Here is a 24703-nt window from a genome sequence, read left to right as displayed (position 1 = left end):
TTATGCTAGTTTTGTACTTATGCTGGGCTAAGAACTAAGAGTGAAAAAGGGATATTAATTTAATAACTACAACTATATGCGAGTTTTTTCTATTACTCAGTAGCTACTCATTTTTTATTTTATTCGCAAAACAATAATAAAAATTACACAAGTAAGTATTTGTTTTTATTGTTTTTCAAATAAAATAAAAAAATGAGTAGCTACTGAGTTGTAGAAAAAACACGCATTATGTACCTATGTACATCTCGGAAAAATGTTAACAGAATAGAATTTTTGAAAGCCATGTCAGGAAAATTATCTTTAACAAATAAAGTTTTATTTTTCGTAAAATAGTTAAATTCTTTAAAAAAAAAACAATTAATTTTTCTTATTTCAAATAACAGATAAAATGGATGATGACGATGCACCTATACCTTTTGTCCGTAATCGGCAAAGTAGAAAAAGCCGACGTTTCTCGAAAGGCCGTCGTGTAAGCATTGAAAGTAACAGCAGTGCTGATAGTATAAGCCAACCAACATCTACTACTTCCTCTTCATCATTGCAATTCTCGTATTCCGTCAATTCCCAAAGTGAATCCTTGGCGATCAAAGAAAGAGCTTTTGCAAAAATGGAGTCTTCAGTGGAGGATATCCGACGTGTAAGAGCCCAACAACTTCAATTGAATTCACAAAGTGAACCATCCTTGCTTAAAATACAACGATTATCTCTTGATGAAATAGAACGAACACCAGTGAGAACTTTACGACAGAGGTTTGAAGAGCTCAATGGTCAGGATCAAATAATTTTCAAGACACCAGCATATAAGAGCACAAATAAAGCAATAAGTGGTTGGCGAAAAGAAACTAACCCAAGTATAGATGAGGCAGCAACGGAAGATGAACTAGATGGGTTTAGTGATAACGATGGAAACAAGTCTGATACCTCAACTGATCTTCCACCGCCAATACCAAATTCTTCACCTCCACGATCAACTCCTCCATTGCCCATGGAACAAAGTACACTTCAAGTGGAAAGCACTTATTTAGAAGCTTACAATGATCTAGTGGATCCCAATCTTTTAAAAGAAACAAATGCCGAAAAGCTTGATAATCTTCTCGTCGTATCATCTAATATTCAGTGTGAAATAAAAAAAGTTGCTCCTGCCGACTTTCCAAGGTATGTTGAAACCTGTACTCTGTACTGTAATGTAAAAATACTATTTTTATAGCCTGTGTGTGAATTGGGTTAAATATTTAGCGAAGGTCAGAGAATACATTTTTAAAATCTATATCTGTGTTGAACTTTGAAATTAAACTGTGTGAATGCGAATAAATATTTAACGTGGCTAAATAGCTTTTAAAGTTGGGAAACAAAATAACTAATGGTGTTAAAAACATATATTTGTCCTACAATTTAACTTCCAACAAGCGTTGTCCTCACGTTGTCCCCTCGTTGTCCCCGCGTTGTACATTACACTGTGCAAGTCGAAATCTAGACATGTCCGTTGTTGACCGTTTCCCCCTATTTTGAACGTGAGAAATCGATTGGCATCATTAGTTTTTCGATTTATCGGTACGAGTCCGAACACAATTTTTTTCGGAAGTTTTTTTTTTCAATTATTTTAAGCATTTTTCCCGGTTGAAAGTCATTTTTCTTGCTATTTATTCTTCTCAAACATTTTTTTACTATCAACATAAAGACAATAAAACAATTTTGAGCAATTTATTTAACAATTTAGCAATTATTTTTATATTCAAGAAATTTGTTTTTTTTTGCATTTTTATAGTTTTATTATGTTTTAGTGTAGTAACTGAAGCAAATTAAATCCAATTTTGATGATTTTTGTTCTTAAACGTCGGTAATGAAAAATACTTTACCCTCTATGGGTTTAAAATTTCCGGTGTTGTCGTTTTATTTTTTTTTTAAACAATTTTTTTCAAAATTTTTTTTCTTTATTAGGTATGTAGTGTGTAAGATGCCAAAAGATTATTTAGAATATTTACAGAAAACAATCAAATGCGAGCGATCAGGGACAAATCGACTTCAAATCTAAAAAAAAATTTATTACAACACAGCGGCAACACATGCATTATTAAGATATACATTTTTAGAAAGCCAGTAGTTTATTGATATCTGTAAAATTAAAATCAAGTAAACTAAATGAGGTGTTCTTGAAGACAAAGGATGTTTTTTTGCCTTTTTTGGGGTCTTTTTTGCATTTTTCTCAAAACTGGAGGGTAACCGGGCAAAACGGACTCAGCGGGCCCAAAAGCACATAGTAAGATAGGTCTGGTTCCTGGTACATGACACTTTTTTTTTGTGTGCCGGTGTTATCAATAAAGTGAAATATATTAAAAATAATTATTTTCCTTAATACACTCATGCTCAAATTTAGCGCTTATCCTATTTGTTCTACAGAAACAAAATGCATGTGCGATACTTACTCTTATGGTAAAATGTGCTTAGGGCCATTTTGTTCACCATTGCTTGAAGAAAACTCTCAAGTGGACGAATTTGAGAGTTGACTTCAACTCGAGAGTTAAATAAAAAGTTGAGAATTGATTGTGTTCACTATAACTACATACAGTACCTTGCCATATTATTAGGCCCAAGCGAAAAAAAAACAATTTTTTGCTTCATGTTGCTGATTTTTTAAAGTTGTTGTGGAAATATCTTAATTTTTTTGTGTGTCATTTACTTGCACTTATCATGTACATGCGGATTGACTTAAAAAAGTTAAAGAATTCATAAATTTTGATATTAAATAACGTGTAAAAGGGAATAAGCTCCAAAAGAAAATTTCTATGGAATTCATGATCGGAAAATTTCCAGACGGGTCCAATACTTAAATTTTTGTATCGAGGAATAACGTGACCTTCTTAACTTTATGGCAAAAGCCCCATCTTGCATAAATATTGAACTCTGATCGTCTGGTTATTAAGTAATGTTCTCAGATTCGGGGTAGTTTTTTCCTTCAACGAGCAGAGCTATTCACAGTATGTTTCCAACTTTTTTTAAGTCAATCCGTATCTACATGATGAGTGTAAGTAAATGAGACAAAAAAAACTAAGATATTTCGACAAAAAGTTTAAAAATTCAGCAACATGAAAAATTTTATTTTTTTTTCGCTTGGGCCTAATAATATGGCAAGGTACTGTATATAATGCAATTCTCCTTCTTTTTTAGTTAGTTAGTTGTTCAAAAAAATATTTATTAGTTTGTTCTTTAAATTAGTGAGACAAAATTTTGTATCGATTTTTCTTAAAAGAAAATTAAATTAAACAGAAAAGAATTATTTTCCGAAATTTCGTTGCTTTGGAACATTAACATTTGTTAAAAGGAAAATTAACAAAAAAATCATTTTGCAAATCTCAAACTTGGTAAAGGGGGAAATCCCTCTGGACGACAGCTTTTTCAATAATTTTTTGGAAAACTGAATGCATTTATTGAAATTTGGAAAAGTATGTGATATTATTGAAATTGTGAAGTATTGGGCACGTTCAAAGAGCTAACATAAAGCTATCGGATAGCTTTTTGTTGTTGCAAACAGTGTTAAAAATTAGAGAATTTTTGGTATACCTCAGGTATTCGAGTGATCAGCTGATAAATATTTGGCTATTTTTTATCTTGATTTCTATTCGCGCGATTATTCAGCTAGAAAATAAAATAAATTTGCAAGAATTAAACTTAAATCGATTGTGCAAGTACTATGCAACCATACAAAACAGGAATTTGCTCAAAAGAAACAACTTCCTCTTTTCAATATTTTTAGCCCAGTAATTTTAGTCATTTTTTAGCCCAATCTGCGGAAAAATTCCTACTGGGCTGAATTTTGGTATACAGCTTAATGACGGCTTTGTTATGAAGATGTGAAAAATCGACATTGATATCGTGTCCGCGTTAAGAGTTATAGGGGTCAAAAGGTCACAAAAACTGGTTTTTCACGATTTTCAGCAAAACGGTAAGTCTTATCAAAAAATTTTCAATGCAAGAATTGTAGACCAAATTATTATATATAAAAAGTGTCATGACACTTTTTTTCCTAAGACCCACCGTTTCTTAGGTATAACGATTCAAAAAGTTGAAGTTTTGTTGTAATCGTCATAATCCTATTCCTGAAAAAAAAACTCCTAACTGAAAAGTTCCTGAAATTTCATTATTTTTTTAGCTTGAATTTCGTTCCTCAACTGTTAAGAATATGGGGAAACCAAAAAAAAATGGAAATTTTCGCCATTTTTCCGATTGGGGCCCTTTTCCCGAAACCATTTCCCTGGGAATTTTTGTTTACAATATGTCTGAAAATATACAGGGTGTGCAATAAAGAATGGACAACCCTAAAACGGCTTATAGCTACACTTATGATTGTTCTAAAAACAGATATAAGGGGAATATTTTTAAGAAAGATGGCCACCTAGGTTTCTATAGATTTATTTTATACCACAGGTGTTTAAAATTTTTCATAAAATACTTTTTTTACATTTTGCATCAAAAAACAGATTTCAAAATTTTTTTTACGAAAATGTGCAATAGCTATGAAATTTTTAAAGTGTTTATGTACTCATCCAATTATTGTAGAAAATTATAAAAAAAAGAAATAAATAAAATTCATTCATTCGTGGTTGTAGTGAACGAAAACATAAGATGATAAAATTTAAAATACACTGAACGAAAAAAAGTCCATATTTTATGAACTGGTTGCGATAGAACTTTTTTCTATCTGTTTTTAGAACAATCATAAGTGTAGCTATAAGCCGTTTTAGGGTTGTCCATTCTCTATTGCACACCCTGTATATTTTCAGACATATTGTAAACAAAAATTCCCAGGGAAATGGTTTCGGGAAAAGGGCCCCAATCGGAAAAATGGCGAAAATTTCCATTTTTTTTTTGGTTTCCCCATATTCTTAACAGTTGAGGAACGAAATTCAAGCTAAAAAAATAATGAAATTTCAGGAACTTTTCAGTTAGGAGTTTTTTTTTTTCAGGAATAGGATTATGACGATTACAACAAAACTTCAACTTTTTGAATCGTTATACCCAAGAAACGGTGGGTCTTAGGAAAAAAAGTGTCATGACACTTTTTATATATAATAATCTGGTCTACAATTCTTGCATTGAACATTTTTTGATAAGACTTACCGTTTTGCTGAAAATCGTGAAAAACCAGTTTTTGTGACCTTTTGACCCCTATAACTCTTAACGCGGACACCATATCAATGTCGATTTTTCACATCTTCATAACAAAGCCGTCATTAAGCTGTATACCAAAATTCAGCCCAGTAGGAATTTTTCCGCAGATAAAACCTAAAATTACTGGACTATTTCATATTTTTTTTTTGTAGCTGCTTTGGCAAGCTATCTGGATAGCTTTTCGTTCAAAGAGATATTCCAGATACGGTAATACCAGATAGCCTATCCGATAGGTCTTTGAACGTGCCCATTGATACAATTTTTTGAAGTACAAAAAAAAAATGGCGGCTCTACAGATCTTTAAAGTTGACGCCTCGGGTTTGCGCCGTGCAATGCCTAGGTGCAGAAAATTATTTATAATCAAAAAAGAATTTGTTTTCCAATAAAATATATTTATACGCATTGCATGAACCTAAATTTAGTAAAAAAAAGTGTAAAATAAAAATTAGATACCAAAAAAAAAACGAAAAAACACAATGTTTTTTATAAACAAATTGTTAAAAAAAATATTTATTGTAAAAATTTTATTGAACTTTTAAGTTCATGCAATGGCCAATAAATTAAAGAGTAATTTGTTTCAAGTCGATAGCTTCATTAGTTTTTAAGTTACGTTGCACAGCGCGGTAAAAAACGCGTTTCGAGGAAAAAGCGTTTAAAGTTTTCGCTTTCGCACTGTGGTAGGTTCGGAGGGCATGGGTTTCGGGACTATCTAGGGGCTTTTGAGGCTTTATTTAAGGCTTAGACCACTGAAAATAGTTTCTTCGGTTGATAAATTAATTTATTAGGGAAAAAAAATTAATGGAAAAATAAAAATGTCCAGAGGGATTTCTCCCCTTAAGCAAACTTCTACTTTTTCCGGAAGTTAAGAAAACCGAAATTCTCAATCACCCTTAGTATATGCTGAGATAGATACTAACTTTTTCCAGCCTACATGAATGGGTGTGCTCAAACTTCTTTGAGTTCAGTTACTGTTCGTTGTAAACCATTTTTTTCCCCCCAAAATAACATGGATTTCTTAAGGGGAGGTCCACCACAACAAACCTTACTGAATTAGGGTGTTTTGCATTATGCGCTCTAGAAGAAGGTAAAGAGTTCGATTCAGTATCTACAGATTTTCGTTTTTTTAAGAACTTTTTGAATCCTTTGTTCCCGCTTTATCTTAAACCTTTATTCCGAATTTCATCAGTGAAGCATGTTTTTCAGATGGGTTTCGGTCAAGAAACAAGCACCCTTGTTTTTTATCGGCAATAACTTTTCATAGAGCAATCGTATTGACTTTATTTTTATGTCATTCGATTAAGCATCAAAAAATACCTTAAAAAATGTGTCAAATGATGATATTTCACAAACAATTATTTTCAGTATATATTTGAGCTTCACCCCCTCCCTCTTGTTCTCGAAAAAACACCCTTCCACCCAACTTTTTTTATAGTCTTTTTTATCCTTGCACATTTTTTGCTAAGTTTCATGAGTGTAACAATTTTTTTTATTTGTTGATTTTATGTACTATTTTACCTGTACTATTGATAAAGTATCGCATAAAATTATTCTATTTCAACTTAAAAAATCTTGGCTTTTCCCCCGTATTTATATCTTTGATTCAATCGTACCTGTGCAATTTGTTACATTTAAGACTATTACTTTTTTAATATACCTAGGTAGATTTAAGACTTAGATTAAGATCGCTTGTATTAGGCTTAATTAAATTCAATGAAAAAAATCATGGTTTGAACTTATTCAATCACGCTACAGTTAATCATAGTACAAGTTATCATGGGCAGCCCATCAAAGGGCAGTTTATCATAGGGCACATTTCATCAAAAGAAAGAATTAAAAAAAAAAAATAAAAACAAAAACTGTTAGTGAATATCCCTTCCTAGAAGAAAAGTATTCAAATAAATTGAACTAAAACGAATTTGTTCCAATCGAAACTTGTGATGAACTGTGTTATGATGGGCTGCCCACAACTTTTTTATCAAAAAGAAGATGTATAAAAATTACAACACGTACGGTCATTTTTGGGATTCAATGTATATAAATATGTATCTGTTAATTTGATTTACAATTTTAGTTGAATTTCATTCTTCTTTTAGAAATTATAGATCAGAACAAAGAAGGAAGACTGAAATCATTGGACAAACTGAGCAATCAATATCTAATAAGCATAATTCTTTTCATTACGGAAGTCCAATGTAGGTTTGAATATTAGTATTAATTAAAAGTTCTTTTCTGAAAATTAATCTTTTGATTTAGAGACGGAGAAAATGAAGAAGCAATTCTTCGTGAAAAATGCGACAAAACAATACAACCTATCCTAGATGAGCTGATTAAAACTGAAGAATCATATGTGCAGAATTTGTTCATGGGTATCAGTAATTATGGTAATATTTTTTCAAGAAAGGATCTGCCTTTAGGACTGAGAGGGAAAAAATATGTTTTGATTGGAAATGTTGAGCAAATCGCAGAATTCCATCAGGACGAGTTTTTACCAATGTTGAGAAGGAATAAGGATGACCTTACAAGACTGTTTGATGAGTTTTCAACTTTTATTGATGTTGGTGATTTCATTCATTATTCAACTTGACATTTCTTCATTTGTTTATATTTAATTTTTTTTATGAAGGAAGGCTGCTTTTACGGGTATGTTCTATTTACAATGAATAAGAAGCGCTCACAAAAGCTTTGTGAATTACACCGGGATTACTTCAAGGTAAATTATTATATGTGAAAAACCTACATTTTCGACATTTGACCTCGAATAACTTTTTATGCACACATTAGACTTGACATTTTACTTTAATCGACATTTCAATGATCTGTATCAATTTTCAGCTCTACGCGAATAATCTAATATCGTTTTGCTTCACTCCATTGAGAGTACCCTTTTAGTTTTTTGAAGGTTTTGTGTTCCTCCACGCCACCAAAATTTTTTTTCTCCACATTTTTAGTTGGATTTACACCGATTTGCACACACAATTATGAATTTGAAGTTTGACATTTTAACATTTTGTTTAAAAGTGAAAAATGCGAAAAGTGTTTCTTTCAAATTCTTTTGTTATTAACAAAAACAACCATTATGAATATATTTTATATTATTATGATATCCCGCCATATTTAATTCTTCCATTATTTTCGTTAATTCTACACTTTTTAAAACTTTTTCCAAAATGAAATTGGAAACCGAATAAAGGAATTTGTCCAGCTAGTGTTCTTCAGCGATCGAAAAAAACGTGTGCCAGAAAAAAAATCCCATTTTTTTCTACGCCGCACATAGAGGTATTCACCACCAAATCTTGCTTATTTAACTTTTTTGCAAAATTTGGAGTTGAGAAGTGATTTTTTTTTAGTGTACACCTACAAATCGAAAATACTTTATTTATACCTACTTTTACCTAACTTTTTAAAAAATAAAAATTATTTCTTTAATTTTTTTCGATCTGCATTAAAGGGTTACGAAAATAACGAGGATAAATTAAAAATTAATGAAAGTATTAACATCAATTCTTTGTCAGGTCATCTCAAAAACATTCGCAGAGTTAGTACGACAAACAGGAAAGCATTTTTGTATGAAAAACGGAGACGCTATGGTTTTTTGGGGGCCTCTCATTAGACCCTACGTAATTAAAATGTAACACATTTGTCTTTACAAGAAATCAAAATTGGTATACAAACCATGAAGCATTTTTCGAAATCCAAATAGGTATTCCATGAAGCATTTGCATGAAATAATAGTTCCCTTAAAAGTAAAAAAATATATTAAATCCTGCGAATTTTTATTTTTTTAGTTCATTCAAATTTTTCCCTACGCCCGTTATCACTATATTCTTCAAGGAAATGAGCCATTTTTGTCTTGTCACACACGCAATTACAAAAAAAAAATTACTCTCATAATGTTCCATCAATCCAGAAAAAGGGGTAAAAATATAGAGTACATACTCCCAAAAAGAGTGAAGGAAAACGACATAAGTTTAGTAATCTATTTTGGCGGGAATAATCGTGATAGGTTCATTTTTTAAATTGGGCACGTTCAGGAAATATTAGGGACTAGATATTTAGGCAACGTCATTTTCTGAACGGAAATTTGAGTAAATTGACTAAATTAGTTTGGATATGATGCTATTGTCAAATTTCGAAATTTACTTAAGTATTTTACCGATGGCATGGGGAAGACACCAAATTTCAATTAACTTTAATGAATAAATATTATTAATTATAACCGACAATGCACTTTTTACACGTTTTTCATGCAAATAACTTTAATTTTGCTAAATTATTTCTTTAATTAAAAACAATCTGCTGTCATGTTGACAAAAAAAAAATTTCCTAAATGTTTAGGGAAAATTTTCTTGCCTAACTTTCCAGCTAGCTTTCCAATAAAATTACCTGAATTGGAAAGATTTTTTTTGACAGCTGACCAATCAGAGACCGAGAAATTACCTAAATATTTAGTGCCTACCGTTTCTGAACCTGCCCATTTTTTTCGGGCGAAATTAAAAATGGATAGAACTTTTTTGTAAGAAATTTCCTGTCCACCAGACCGTTTTTGACATGTTGCAACTTCACATAACCCATTTACAATAAGTCAAAGCAAATATGGTAAACCAGTTTTGTTATCGCCTGAAAATATTTATAAAATGGACTTATCTTCTTTTCAAAATAACCAACTGAATTAGAGAAAATGGTAATGCTCTTCCTTTTTCGTCATTGTTTATAATTTGTTTTGACGATTACTGCACTCAAAAATAATCATTAAAAGACTAGTTTTTTAATATTTACTTTTAGCTTATTTTTTGACTATTTTTCACTATTGAAACTACCTACTTTAGAAATGGCTGTAATCTTATTATCCTTGCGTTATAATTTATCTGCCCGCTTTGTTTGCCAGATAGTTCCTGAAATCACACGCTCTCATCACTATAAGACTTCGAATTAATCGTCTTTTAAGTAAAGTTTTGTTCTGCTTTGTCTTTCGAGAGTTCTAAATATATCTAAAAGCATTCAATGCGTGCACTAAAAAAAATGAAATGGCCTTAAAACTACTACTGTTTATGAAACTTAGCCAAAATCTATGGGATAAAACCCCAATAAGGGCAATTAGGCCTTATTTCACTCTCACAAAGTGAAATTGAACCAATTTTTGAAAGTTGTCCTTATTTCACGGCACCACCCATTAATGTTCCATTTACACTAGTAAAAACTTGCTAGGTGGGACCACCACATAAACGGCTCAACGTTTATAAATTGGTGGGTAACTTTCACATTTGTAAAGATAGTTGAATGAAATAAATGTTATTATTTAGTTAATAAACAAGGCTTAAAATATTCGACCTTATTATTTCTAAAAGAGACTGGGCACTTTGACTTATTGGTGTAACACATTGAGACATACATCAAATGAAAGGTCTCGATGAGTGTTCTATTTTGCACCACTGTACTTTCCCTGCACGAGGTAGAGTCTTTTGTCTATACAAACAAATAATACTCTCATTGAGATCTTTCATCTGACGTAAGTTGCTATTTTAAAAACTAAAACTTTGTTTTTTTTCTAGAAAAATTAATAATATCTGATGCTATTTTTCTTGACCTTGCAATGTTTGAACAGGTGGAACCTCTGTATAATGTATATATCAATATTATAATTCATAATCGCATTTTATACTCTCTAAATTACAATTGCTCAAACTTAGAAATTATAAGGTTGAATATTTTAATAATAAAATTTATGTATTTCATTCAATTATCTTTAGAAATGTGAAAGTTATTCACCAATTTATAAACGTTGAGCCGTTTATGTAGTGGTCCCACCCAGCCTTAATATTGTTGTTTTTATTTGTTTACAGACATAAAATTACCTGCATTTCTCCACAGAATCTGCAATCCGAACTAAATGACAAATTGGGTGTTAATAGCTTTCTTGTGCAACCAATTCAAAGAATGGCCAGATACCCGCTTCTACTTCAGCAATTTATAACGGTAATAAATACATATTTAACTAGGTTTCACTTAAATAAAATAGAAATTTGTTTTTCAGACGCTTTTCAAACATCGAGATTTCTATTTCAAATCAACAATTGAGTCTTGTTGTCGTTTGGAGAAAAAGATGCGTACATTATTAACAATGACAAATGAATCAGAAGTTATTAACGATATTATTGAATCAAACGATGTAAACATTTTATATAATTATGTACTTTCAATTAAGTTTAATTATTTGTCTTGTTTTATAGTTTAATGTTACTTATCAGGGAAAATTCCGAAAAGTTAGTGAATTCTACGTTTTCGATCATAGTTTGAAACGCGGCTATCGATCAAAAGTGTTTATTTTTGAAAAATGTCTTATTTACACTGAAATAAGAGACAAACGATTGATATTCCGAGGGTGTTATCCATGTGAGAGGATTGGAATAATAACAAATAAGAAGACATTTACACTTTTTTATCAAAAGCGGAAAACTCAGGAGTGCGATTTTAGTGCAGATCCAGCCCAGTGTGAGCAATGGCTCGAGTTAATCACTGAAATGATCAGTTCTTTTGCAAAAGAGGAACGGCGAAAATTGAAGGAAAAATATTCTAAAGAGAATGACCATGCCCACCGTCGCCCACCTAGCTTATCGCAATTCAGAAATTCAAACCGTTTTAGTTCAGACAGTGGCATTGGAAACATGTGGTCCCTACCAAAGTCAGTTGATGACACCAAAGATGAAGAAAAAAAGTCAACCTGGTATGCTGTATAGAAAAATGCATCGTGATGAGCTAATTTTTGTTTTAAGAGTTTGAAACTAAGAAAAGCCATGATAAGGATCTTTTTAATTACCAATTGTATTAGATTTTGTTTACATGAAGAACTAATTTGTTAATAAAAACGATAGAATAATTTAATTAAGAACTCTTTTTTGTTCATATTTTGACAGGCCGTGGTTGCGCATGGAAAACAATGCTCCGGTCCGCAAAGTTTTCAACTCCAACCCAGAGAGAAAGTAGAATAATACTTCGCCTAGGATTATGCATGTAAGTGGAAGGGTACCTTAATTAACTTCGCGAGCGAAACTAGAAGCAACTACCTAAAGATAGAGCTGACTGGAGGAGTTTGTTGATTGTGGCCAAAATCCATAATGGATTGTAGCCGTCTTACGGCTCTGGTCACACTAAGTACATAAGCAATTAAGTAATTCATTTTGGATTTAGGCGCGTCCGAAAATGAGGTTTCCTCGACAGTGCCGGATTAGCCTCAAGGCAAACTAGGCAGCTGGCTAGGGGCCCCACTTCAGCTAGGGGCCCCTCGCCCCGACTACGAACAAACAAAATTTCTTGGAGTTGTACCTTCAATAAAAACCAGCCTTACATTTGTATTTGTAAAAATAAGAAAAAAGAAGAATAAAAAAAAGTTTGCAAATCATTAAACATTAGCTCCGTTCCATTGGAGGTGGTAGTTTACTCATGATTAGATCTAGTACTATAATTACCACATGATCTTCTACTTCTACCACTCATCTATTTTTTTTTTTTTTTTTTTTTTATAATGAGCGCGCACTAAAGGGGTTTTGGGTACTCTTAATATACATGTGTTTATAATGAATTATGACTCCCATCCCATCCTGAAGGGCCCAACCCAGCGATGCCAGATTGAGGGATTTTTTCCTGTTTTTTTTTTCGGTATTTTTGATTAGGGAAAAATGGAAAATCAACCCAGAACTGTCAGCTCAAAATATATCACGTTTAAATACCAAGACAAATACTGTTCTATTCGAATATTATTCCAACGACATCGAACCAGAGTTTAGTAACGAGATGGTGCCATTAAAGCTCTTCATGTTGCAATCAGATAATATGTCAGAAAAATCTGAGATTGTGCATGCAGAGAAGTTAGAAGTTAATATAAGCACCGTTACAAATTTATTCATAATGAATTACCCCAAATAAAAACATAGCTTCGAAAACAGCCAAAATGACGTTTTTTGGCATTTTCTAACGGTAATATTTCAAAAACGGATGCCAATAAAAAAATTTTGACTTCAGATTCGAGTTCAAAACATCCAACACTACTAGGAAAGTATATTTTGGTTCTTGTGGCAAAAACCTTGTTGACCAGTGTTATCAATTAAAAAAAAAACTAAACCACCCACACGCGTTTTGAACGCGTTTAGGACGCGTTTTGGATGCGTTTTGGACGCGTTTCGGACGCGTTTCAGATGTGTTTTCCCAGCAAACGCAGAACTACAGAAAAAACCGGATAAATATGTAAGTAAAAGAAGTACTTCTTTTCCACTGAAAAAAGATAGGAGCTCGGGAAAAAACTCAGTTATATACTTTCTGTATATAAGAATACGTGAAGCAGCTATCTATTTCTTGCATGCAAGATGAAATAAATTTCCCCTCCATTAATAGTACAGACAAATGTACTTCAAAAGTGCATTTTCCAGTACTTTTTTACCTACAGAAAAAGCACTGAAACTTGTACTTTTAAAGTACTTATTTGGAGCACTTTCATGGGTTTCTATCCGTACTGCTAAAATCCATATTTTAATTTCATCTGAAAATAAAAAAATCTTCAAAACAAACAAACAATTCTTTTAAACTATTATTTAATATTTTATTGGTAAAACACAAAATAGTTTTTTTTTTTTTGAAAACAAAATACATAAAAAAAGATCATTGGGCACGCGACTGTGGCCTGGCCAGTTGAGAAAAATGAAAAAGAAATAAAATGCACGACTGGGGTCGCACGTACTTGCTCTTGTACTTCACAGTATCTTTATCTTAAATATCTTTTGGAAATTTAAGATTTTGTTTAATGTCGAGAAAAAAAAAATCAAAAAAAAAAATCGAAAGTTCAAAAATTAAATTAAAAACTTTTTTTTTCAAAAACGTTTTTAAAAATATTTTTATTTTTTTTTTCATTTCATACTTAATGATCTCTGTAAATTTTAAATAAAATTGACTTATGTTTTGATGAAATATATGAACTTAAAAAATATGTCAATTTTTGAAAAACGGCAACGCCATATTTCCGTTCTCCGCATTTTTTGAGAAAAACTAAAAACGCAGTTTTGTTAGAATCAATAAGTCAGTTACGTATACCAAATTTTATCAAAATCGTTAGAGCCGTTTTCGAGAAAATTGAAATACCTCGAAAACGTTATAAGGGAGCTATGTGTTAAAAAGGAGATATTAAAAAAATAAAAAAAACGGGTCTAGGGAATAACGTAAAAATCATCTGTACCAAGTTTCAAGAAAATCCATCCAACCGTTTAGGCCCTAGCTCGATGTACAGATGGACGCACAGACGCACATACGCACAGACGCACAGACGCACAGACGCACAGACGCACAGACCGACGGACGGCATGACGAAAACCACTTTTTTGATCTTCTCCATCATCGTAATGTTGGTTTTGATTAAAACCTCAATTTTTTTTTTCTACACGAAACCAATACTTGCCCTATAGAGCAAGTAAAAAATACTCTGCGTCTGCAGTCTGCACTTTGGTGGTAGTTTTTGTATCTTATTTTGATTTTTTTTTTCTAAATGCTCAAGGCAGAAGCTGCTGTAAACTCAGTCAATGATGTCTGGAATTGATCGCCACTAAAAGACAGAAAAATCAACAACTTTATAATTTATCAATTTTATAATCAGCATACCTTTATTTTCCAAATCAATTGGTGGTTGTTTTTGTATCATTTTTGTATTACTTTTTTTTCTAAATGCACAAGGCTGAGGCTGTGCATTTTGATGGTGGAAATAAATTTTTGTGGCGTGCCGAAGAATTTGTGTGGTAGATATTGTTTAGAGAAAATAGTTTTCACAAATAACAAATAGCGTTTCGGACGCGTTTTGGACGCGTTTCGGACTTTTTTTTTTTTTTTTTTTTCCCTTTTATTTATTCCAATAAATTTACATTTGGTATCTGCAAAGCCTTTAAGGCTTGTCTGCAGAAGACTTTACATATTTTTAAATTCATATAGTGTTGAACAATTTGAACAATTAAAAAATTCAAACAAATAGCAATATTTTTTTTTTGGTATATGAATAAATATCAATATATGAATAAATACCTATGCATAATTATGTATAGTTATGGACGAAGATACAGATTTTTAACTTCTCTCAACAGGTCATTCTTCGGTAGGTTGTGAAATTCTCTTGGGAGATCATTTAGGACCATGGGTACTGCTACATCGAACTTCCTGCGCCCATACTCGTTACGGAACCTCGGTATTTCGTAAAAATGCTGTTGACTTCTTCTGGTGTTTACTTCTTTGTTATTGAGCATCTTCACTTCCATTCTGTGTTCGGTATCATTGTATTGTCGATTATGAGCTCGAATGACAATTTTTCGAAGTCGTTTGTGTATGTTTTGCAAAGGTTGCATTTGTGATGCTTTTCCCCATGCAAGTATTCCATACCTTAAATATGATTCCACCAATCCAAAGTAGCATTGCTTAAGTACAGATGGTGTGCATACTGTGCTTAGATGAAAAAGTGCATACGCCGATTTTCGCAACTTTTTTGTCACTGATTCGATGTGATAGTTCCACTTAAAGTTGTAGTCAACTATTACCCCAAGATATTTGTATGTTGATACGTTATCAATGTACACGGAGCAGTTATCCTCGTTATTTAGATTCTGTTGCCCCGGATTATTGTGCAAACACTTGATTTCGTGAATTTTAAGTTTAATTTTAAATTTTGAAATGTGGGGTGGTCGAATATGCATCACTTTAGTTTTTTTTGAATTGATAATCAAACCGTGATCGTGACACCAAGTTGTAAGTGCATTGAATTCTAATTGCATCAATCGTTCAGCTTCTTCTACGCTCCTGTGGCTCACTATAATTGCTGTGTCATCCGCATACGCATAACCCGTCGCTTGTTTAAGAACTGACAGCATTTGATTGACATAAATAATGAAAAGAAGTGGGCCCAGTTTTGATCCTTGTGGGACACCATATGTTTGTATTTGTCTTTCACTAACCTCTTTTCCAATTTTCACCTCAAAGCTTCTATTCTGAAGATAGTTCGAGAACCATGATAAAATATTACCTCTCACACCTATTTTATCCAGTTGTTTTATTATTTGCACATGACTCAGCGTATCAAAGGCCTTTTTGAAGTCGATGAATAGAACTATTGAATTATGGCTCTTGTGAAGGCTGGAGTATAGTGTATTAGAGAAATCTCCAAGCATCCGATTTATGCTCTTATTTTTTTGGAAACCGAACTGATTTTTTTCAAGAATCTGGTATTTTCCAACATAGCCATAAAGCCTATTCGCCATTACCTCTTCTAAAACTTTGTCGTCCGCTGATAAGATGGAAATGGGCCGATAAATTTAATATGTCACTTTTGCTTCCGTTTTTGTGTATTGGCCGTACAATCGAAGTCTTAAGAAGTTCAGGAACCGATGCTTGATCTATGCTCATATTCAAAAACTTTGTAATGACTGGAGCCAGAGTCTCTGAGTTAAGTTTTTTAGCGAACTAAGGATATTTTTGACTTCTTGGACAGTTACAGGTTCTATATACATTGAGCGTTGAGTACTCATTTCAGCACCAATATAAGTCTGATGACTGCAATCGTGAACTGTGTTCAAGACTTCAGTTGAAAGTGTATCCGCGAATTTATTGGCTAGCGTTCGAAGGTTACTTTCACTAGCGAAGTTTCTTTTTAAAGTTTCATCTAGATTTGTCTTCTTTTTTCCCAGTATTGAGTTGACTAGCTTCCATGTCTCTTTGGGGTTGTTTTTAGCACATTGAAATTGTTGTTTATAGAAGCTTGTTTTTGCCCTAGCAATTTTTTTATTAAGTTCGTTGCGAAACTTTTTGAACTCTCGTTGATAGTCTTCATTTAGCCTATTGTTTTTAAATCGTCTGTAAAGTCTATCACGCTCTATGCAGTCTTTCTTTAATTCTGTGTTTATCCAGCTATGTTCTGTGCTTCTTTTCTTTTTTATTACTGTAGACGAAGTGTTCATTGCATGCATAATTTTTCATAAAGTCCATTAACTTCCCAACTAACAATTTTACTTCTACAAGGTTAGGATCTTTAATTTCTTGCAGCTATTATCTCTACAGGGCTTGTATTTAGTTTGTAAATCGAAAATTCAAACTTCCGAGGCTTAACTTTCGTTAACCGCTTCCTAGAAACCTAGTGCAAGAGGAATTTAAAAATTTCTACAAGCATAAATGAAAACATTTCGTTTAAATTTCAATATGGCCACATGAAATTCCATTGTAGAAGAACAAGAAATAAAAGCCAATAACTGACTTCTTTTAAATGGCTTTGCAAAAGAAATTGTATTATACTCTGTCCGATAAAAATTGGCAGTACAGGCCTTATGGGAGAGCTTTTTCAAAATCAATGGGACCTAACGATTGCTAAAAAGCAATTCACGAAAAATATGCCCCTGAAACACACAAGAACACCACAGACGCGCCATGGGATTGTTGTTGTTATTTCTTTATTAAGCGAAGTACATCCTCGTATGACCGATCTGCCACACGATCTGTGACAGAATGAAACTCAGTCATAAAAGCTATTTATTAAAAGTATTCACAATACATAAGAGTTACCATTGGTAAACTTCCTTCATAAAATACTCCTTTTTCTATTATTTTTCTGAAGGAGCTTTCAGGATTAATGCTTTTTTCAAGCTTTTAGAACGAAAAAAAGCATATGTGTTGTCGTGGTGTTGGTGGCTGTTTGATTTTTATTTTGTGTATGTAGGAAAACAGTTAATGTCAACATTTAAACATGCATTTTAACATTTCAACAGGAAAATTTTTTTACATATGCATGGGGTCGGGCTGCGTCTTAAATGAGTGAATTTTTTTAATTGCTATTTTGGTGTTAAACGAAAAATTAATTTTTTTTTTCGTTTTTGTGAAATTTTACTGACAAAATGGTAACGCTGGTACCTTTTCGAAACATTTTTTTCGGATAATACGGCATCGCTGTGTGAGCTTTTTTATGTGATAGACATATCCAGAAGACGTGAAGCAGAGTGAGATGCAAATGCCCTATCTTCCCTGTACTGCCAATTTTTATCGGACAGAGTATAGAACTGCTTACAAAATCTTTATGAATGCTATGTATTTTTTTTATCCAATTCGAAAATTATTAGACTCAAAAATTACTTAGGTAGGTTTTTAGTAGGTATGGTAGAAGTACCTACAACTTATACAATTGCCTTAAATGCATTTATTATTATAGTTCTTTAAAACTCAAAATTATGTCAATAGTATATGAGTCGTGATATTCATCTAAAAAAAAATTACGTTGAATTTCAAATAAACCGCAGTTAAACGGTTTTGCCTTTTTAAACAAATATTTCACAAAATAAATGTGTTATAGTTACTCCATTCTAATATTTGAATTAAAAAAATGTTGAATCATTGTTTTTGATTGAAAATTATGTTTAATATCACTTTTAAATATAACAACTTACATAATTGTATGTTTTGCATCTCTGTGTGAGAAAAAAAGAAGTTCAAAAAAAGCAAAACTTTGTAAAAAGCATTTAATTTTATAAGTTTGCCTAAGCGAAGTTAGGCTCCCTAATTTTATTTCTAGAAGCCCTGTGAAAGTGAGTACAAGTTAAATTTTTTAAACTGTCAGGCAAACTCATGAGAATAAGAAATATTTGGATAAGTGCCATTATGGTGACCATTTTTGGTTTTTTTATTCATTGTTATAAAGAAATAAATGAAAAAGTGAATCTTTTCATATCGGTAATTGGTTTAAAATAGTGATATTAAAAATGGTTTACTGACCAATTCGGAGTTCATATTCAAGTAAGTGGAGAAGAAAGGAAAACATGATTTTAATCTTTTCCACTTATTTAAATATAAAATAGTGATGGACATTTTAGATTTTTTATCTAAGTTCAAAACAAGGTTAATTCTCTAATTTTTAAGAAAAAGCCAAAAGCCCAAAAAAATTAAAGATTTTTTTTCTGCTTCGGAAAAATGGGGTTTGACGGCATCCGGGTGAAACCTCTAATGTCTAAAAAAACCGAATTTTTCAGATATTCCAGAAAAAATTGTTCTTGAGAAACAAGTTGTTCTCTTTCATCTTCTCAATAATGACATGGTTTGACAATCAGTATATAGTATTATTTAGTCTTTATTAAATAATTTTTTACAAGATAAAAAAAAAAAAAACAGAAAATAACCAAAAATAATAACTTTGAAAAAAAAAAACACAAATGGTCACCATATTCTTTAAGATAGTGCAACTCATCAGGAAGTTAAATCGAAGCCCTTAGGAAGCTCTGGTTTCAACTAGTCCAAATTTGAAACTCTTTTAATATATACCTGAGTAGCTCGATGGGTAAGGTACCGGACTATCAATCAGGATGTACGAGGTTCAAATGCAGCAAAATGCGTCAAGTAAGTAAGAAGTTGTTTTCTCAATATAATTGTGTTTGGAAATTTAATTTCAGAAGCAAAACTTGTCTGGATCGAGAATAAAGAAGAAAATGAAAAAATAAAATGTAATTAGGTACACAAAAAAAAAAATAAGATGAAAAAAAAAATATTTTTTTTTTCTTTATTCTATTTGGGATATACCTCGTTTAGACTTTCACAATCCTTCGACAAGTCTACTCAGAGCTTCTAAATAAAAATAAAAGCCTACAAAAATAATACACATTTTCAAATTTCAAATGTTGGTTGTTTCTATAAGGCATTAAAGACATGTTATGAGTCTCTCCAATCAACTTGCATATGACTCTTCTAAGGCCTATCAAGCTTCTCGGGTGGGCCAGATGGGCTTCTCTATGGTCGTATACAAGCAATATTTCTAAAATCGAAACAGCTTCGTTAGACCCTTGTGGAAGTAAAATTGTTAGTTGGGTTCAGTGCAGTTATTCAGGTTATTCCAATTAAATTCACCTATCTTTTGTTGAACAACGTCACTGAGAATTTGATGTTCTTCTTCTTTTACATTAGTTATAGATGATGTTGTTTCAATGCCGCTATATATTGCATAATGGTCTGATATACACACTTCTAAAACAGCTGTTTTTAATTTAGCATCTTTTACTCTTACCAAAATGTGGTCTATCAGGGTTTTTGTATTGCGAATTAAATCTACGCGTGTGTATGAGAGTATGTAGTTGCATAATCCCTTATTTGTGAGATATCTACAAACAAAGCTATTTCTATCATCTTTTACATCAATGTTTACATCTCCCATGACTATCAAATTTTTTTCTGTCTTCAAACAAATCGACATGATCACCAAGCTCTTGAACAAAATAAAACGCGTTTCAGACGCGTTTCGGACGCGTTTCAGATGCGTTTCGGACGCGTTTCAGACGCGTTTTGGACGCGTTTTGGACGCGTTTCAGACGCGTTTTGGACGCGTTTCAGACGCGTTTTGGACGCGTTTCAGACGCGTTTCGGACGCGTTTCAGACGCGTTTTGGGGTCGTTTTGGGCGCGTTTTGGGCGCGTTTCAGATGCGTTTTGGACGCGTTTCAGACGTGTTTCATACGCGGTTTGGACGCGTTTCAGACGCGTTTTGGACGCGTTTTAGACGCGTTTCAGACTCGTTTTGGACGCGTTTCAGTTGAGTTTTGGACGCGTTTCAGATGCGTTTTGGGCGCGTTTCAGATGCGTTTCAGACGCGTTTTGGACGCCCTTTGGACGCGTTTCCGACGCGTTTCAGACGCGTTTTGGACGCGTTTCAGACGCGTTTTAGACGCGTTTTGGACGCGTTTCAGACGTGTTTCAGACGCGTTTTGGACGCGTTTTGGACGCGTTTTGGACGCGTTTCAGACGCGTTTTGGACGCGTTTTGGACGCGATTCACACGCGTTTTGGACGCGTTTTGGGCGCGTTTCAGATGCGTTTTGGACGCGTTTCAGATGCGTTTTGGACGCGTTTCAGACGCGTTTCGGACGCGTTTCAGACGCGTTTTGGACGCGTTTCAGATGCGTTTTGGACGCGTTTCAGATGCGTTTTGGAAGCGTTTCAGATGCGTTTTGGACGCGTTTCAGACGCGTTTTGGACGCGTTTCATACGCGTTTCAGACGCGTTTCGGACGCGTTTCAGAAGTGTTTCAGACGCGTTTTGGACGCGTTTCAGATGCGTTTTGGACGCGTTTCAGATGCGTTTTGGAAGCGTTTCAGATGCGTTTTGGACGCGTTTCAATTGCGTTTTGGACGCGTTTCAGACGCGTTTTGGACTCGTTTCAGGCTTGTTTTAGGCACGTTTCAGATGCGTTTTGGACGCGTTTAGACGCGTTTCAAACGCGTTTCGGACGCGTTTCAGACGCGTTTCAGACTAGTGATGTATAGTTCCGGAGCCAAATAGTTCCTGGAACTAGTTCCTCACTCGGAACTAGTTCCACTAGTTCCCCAAAATTAATTTAAACAGTTCCATCGTTCAGACACAGCCACACACAAAAGAAAGAAAGAAGAAGAGGAACAAGAAACAAAACGAATGCCTCTGTTTGAAATACACAATACACACACGCATGTCATAGAATTCTCATCCAAAGCCAACACACATGGATGCGAACGAGTTGAGCGCCAAAAATTCACAAACCAAAACCACAACTACTTTCTTATGAATCATGCTCACGGACATGGAACTACATTAATAGTTCCAGTTCCAGGATCAGGAAAAAATATTCAAATTCATACTATTTCTTATTTTGATGCATTTTATTGAAAAAAAAAACTTAAATTCTAGATAGTTCCGCGGAACTAGTTCCAGGAACTAGTTCCAGGAACTAGTAGGTAGATTAAGTTTGTGTCAACCGACATACGTTTTTCTGGCCGCTTTAAAAGGTAGATTAAGTTTGTTTCAACTGACATAAGTTTTTCTGGCCGCTTTAAACGGCCATCAGGAAAAAATATTCAATATCATACTATTTCTTTTTTTGATGCATTTTCCTGAAAAAAAAACTAAAATTCTAGATAGTTCCGCGGAACTAGTTCCAGGAACTTGTTCCGACCGAAAAAAAAACCGTTCCATGTTCGTTCCGGCTTTGGAACTGTTTTGCGGATCTCTGTTTTGAGTAATTTGCCTTGTCTATAATAATAATAAAATCAAAATTGAAACTTTTTCGTATGATTTCTCTTTCCAGTTTTATAATGAAACCGTAATGCCGACTTATAACGAGTCGATTTTCGCCGTGCGGCGAAGTTTTTTGGCGTCAGTCGAGTCGTGTGAACGTAAGCCGCACGCGACTAAAGTGACAATCCCCATACTAGAGTCCTAGTCGACTTAAGCCGTGAGACATATCATGTGGTTAAAATCGACTCGTGAAAAGTCGGGATGGGTATACCTACTTATACCTTTTGAATCTAATATATTTTCTAATAACTTATCGTTAATAAAAATTATCTGTGAACCATCAAGTTGCTTAAATTTTTTTTGTTGAGATATCACTACAATTCTTATTATAGTTATTTCAAAACTTTTAGTTTACATTTATAAAATGACATGATAGGACACCAGATTATATCCGATTAGTCTCTAGTAAGTTACCTGCACAAATTTCTAACCAAACTTAAAAATAGCTTATGATACTGAAAAAGCATCGGAAAAGGGCCCAAGAATTATTTTGCCTAGAGGCCCATGACATGGTTAATCCGGCACTGTTCCTTGAGGTTAAGATGTTTTTTAAATGGGACAGCAAAAGCAAATTATGGCATAGTCGTACATTTAGCTCATACAAACATTAGCTAAGAATAGACAATCGTAAATTCCTACATTATTATGAAAATCTGTAATTGTAAAAACTGTCCCATTAAACAACCTTTTTAAAACAAAATATTTTCCGACAATTGTGTAAGTATTAGCTGTGTTTTTTTGAAAATATATACTTTAATTTGATGTCGAAGTTGGGTGAATGACGAAAAAAATGGAATTTTTGAACTTTGACAGCTTATAAATTCTAGGTGGTTTAACCGAGTTAAATGTTTTGTACATTGTTGAAAACGTATATTTATCATCTATCAGAAACTGTAAATGGGTAAAAATTTGACGAAGCTAGATTTTTTTCAATGGGTGAAGGTAAAAAAAACCGTTTTTTGCCCCTAACTCCAGATTTTGGGGGTGTTAGGGACTTTTTAAATACCATTTCGTAATCAGTGCGACTAGCTCTTAGTTAGTTAGTGTAGCACATTTGGTAGGTTTACCAACTTCACCAACACAAACACACACATCTGAATTTTCAGATATAAATTTCCACCTGAAAATCGTAACTAAATGTCAAAAAACGTAACTAAATGCCACCTAACTTTTTATGACATCAGACCAATCAGAGCCTCTGAAAATTCAGATCTTAAGTTCAGGTGGCCTGCGTTGAACGCGGGGATTGGCGCCTGCCTGTCGACTTTACATAACCCAAGAGGAGCAACGAAGTTGCGTGAGCGGGACAGAGGATCCGAAAAGGAAGTTAAAATCGTTAAAACTGATTTAGAATCTGGATTTATTTCGCCGAAACAACAGGGCTCAATCGCGCCTGCTCTGCGTTGAGGATACGCAGCTGTTTTCTTATTTTTCAATTTCCTCAAAAACTAGAAGGTATGGAAACATATTGTTTTAAGTGTTTAAAAAGAAATTAATTAAGGCAGTTTTTTTTTGTATTGAAAATCTTAGTTATGACAAAAAAATATACAATGTATTTTTTTAAACTTCTTTTATTTATTTTAACTTTAAAATCAAATGTTCAAAACGAGTGATTGAAATACATAACTTTTTTTTAAATTTGAATTAAGTGATAAGTTCTGGATTTAAAAAAAAGAATCATTTAGTTCTTCCGTTGTTTTTTAATATTTTTTTTTTATTTTAGTAATTTTTTAAAGAAAATTACGTGCCGTTTTCTTTTTTTTCCAAATTTTTATAGTAAATTATGAACCATTTTGGGCTTTTACACCTTCCCAATGATCAATCTGCATTGGAAAAAAGATCAACTACAATATTTTCTTATTAAAACCAATGTTTTGTGACCAACGTTGATACTTACGACTGTACGTATTCGACGAAGGTTCAAAATTCATAAAAATAAGAAGTCGGAAGCGGTGATAATTTTATTAATAAATGTAAGTTTTATTATCCGTTTAATTTCTTAACAATTATTGGATAATGCTTAATTAATTAAATTTAATATAAATAACTATTTTCGAATGATTTGTGCTTGACGTATATTGCCATCAAACACTTTCCAATCGAATTTTTAATTATAAATACTACTTTATGTTAATTAATTTTTAACAATCATTTTATTTTCTTATTTATGCTTATTACAACAAAAAAAGCTAGTTTTTTAATTTACTAAACATATTTTTATTATTTCTCAGTCCAGAACTGAAACAAGCACAAAGTTCTCCATCAAAATTTCAGTTAATCGCCACAATGGCCATAGTTATAATATGTGTGCAAAATTGTCCGCATCATCCATAGTACTATCATGAAGGAAAACGATCTTAGAAACTCTGGTGGTAACTTGAAAAAGCCGAATTTGTATGAAATAAATACACTGAGCGCCACCTCAAAATAGTGGTGACTTGAACTAAAACTAGA

General features: G+C 32.9%; 1 protein-coding gene across 7 annotated transcripts in view; it reads left to right on the top strand.

Annotated features, from left to right (window-relative positions):
- The window catches only part of LOC129905331 (kalirin), a 33835-nt gene extending 21790 nt beyond the window's left edge, over positions 1 to 12045 (top strand). For 6 of the 7 annotated variants that reach the window (XM_055980799.1, XM_055980797.1, XM_055980794.1 and 3 more), the window contains exons 2-8: positions 384 to 1155; positions 7260 to 7358; positions 7420 to 7720; positions 7790 to 7876; positions 11035 to 11139; positions 11198 to 11332; positions 11394 to 12045. In XM_055980799.1, coding sequence (XP_055836774.1) covers positions 389 to 1155; positions 7260 to 7358; positions 7420 to 7720; positions 7790 to 7876; positions 11035 to 11139; positions 11198 to 11332; positions 11394 to 11900 — 2001 coding nt within the window. In that variant the 5' untranslated portion in view covers positions 384 to 388 and the 3' untranslated portion in view covers positions 11901 to 12045. Of the gene's footprint in view, positions 1 to 383; positions 1156 to 7259; positions 7359 to 7419; positions 7725 to 7789; positions 7877 to 11034; positions 11140 to 11197; positions 11333 to 11393 lie in introns of all 7 variants that reach the window. The other variant, XM_055980795.1, reaches the window with a different exon arrangement.
- Positions 12046 to 24703: the final 12658 nt, after the last annotated feature.

This window comes from Episyrphus balteatus, chromosome 1 (genome assembly GCF_945859705.1).
Source record: "Episyrphus balteatus chromosome 1, idEpiBalt1.1, whole genome shotgun sequence".
Taxonomy (NCBI): domain Eukaryota; kingdom Metazoa; phylum Arthropoda; class Insecta; order Diptera; family Syrphidae; genus Episyrphus; species Episyrphus balteatus.
Note: the sequence above shows the minus strand (reverse complement) of the source record. Positions and strands in the feature narration are given on the sequence as shown.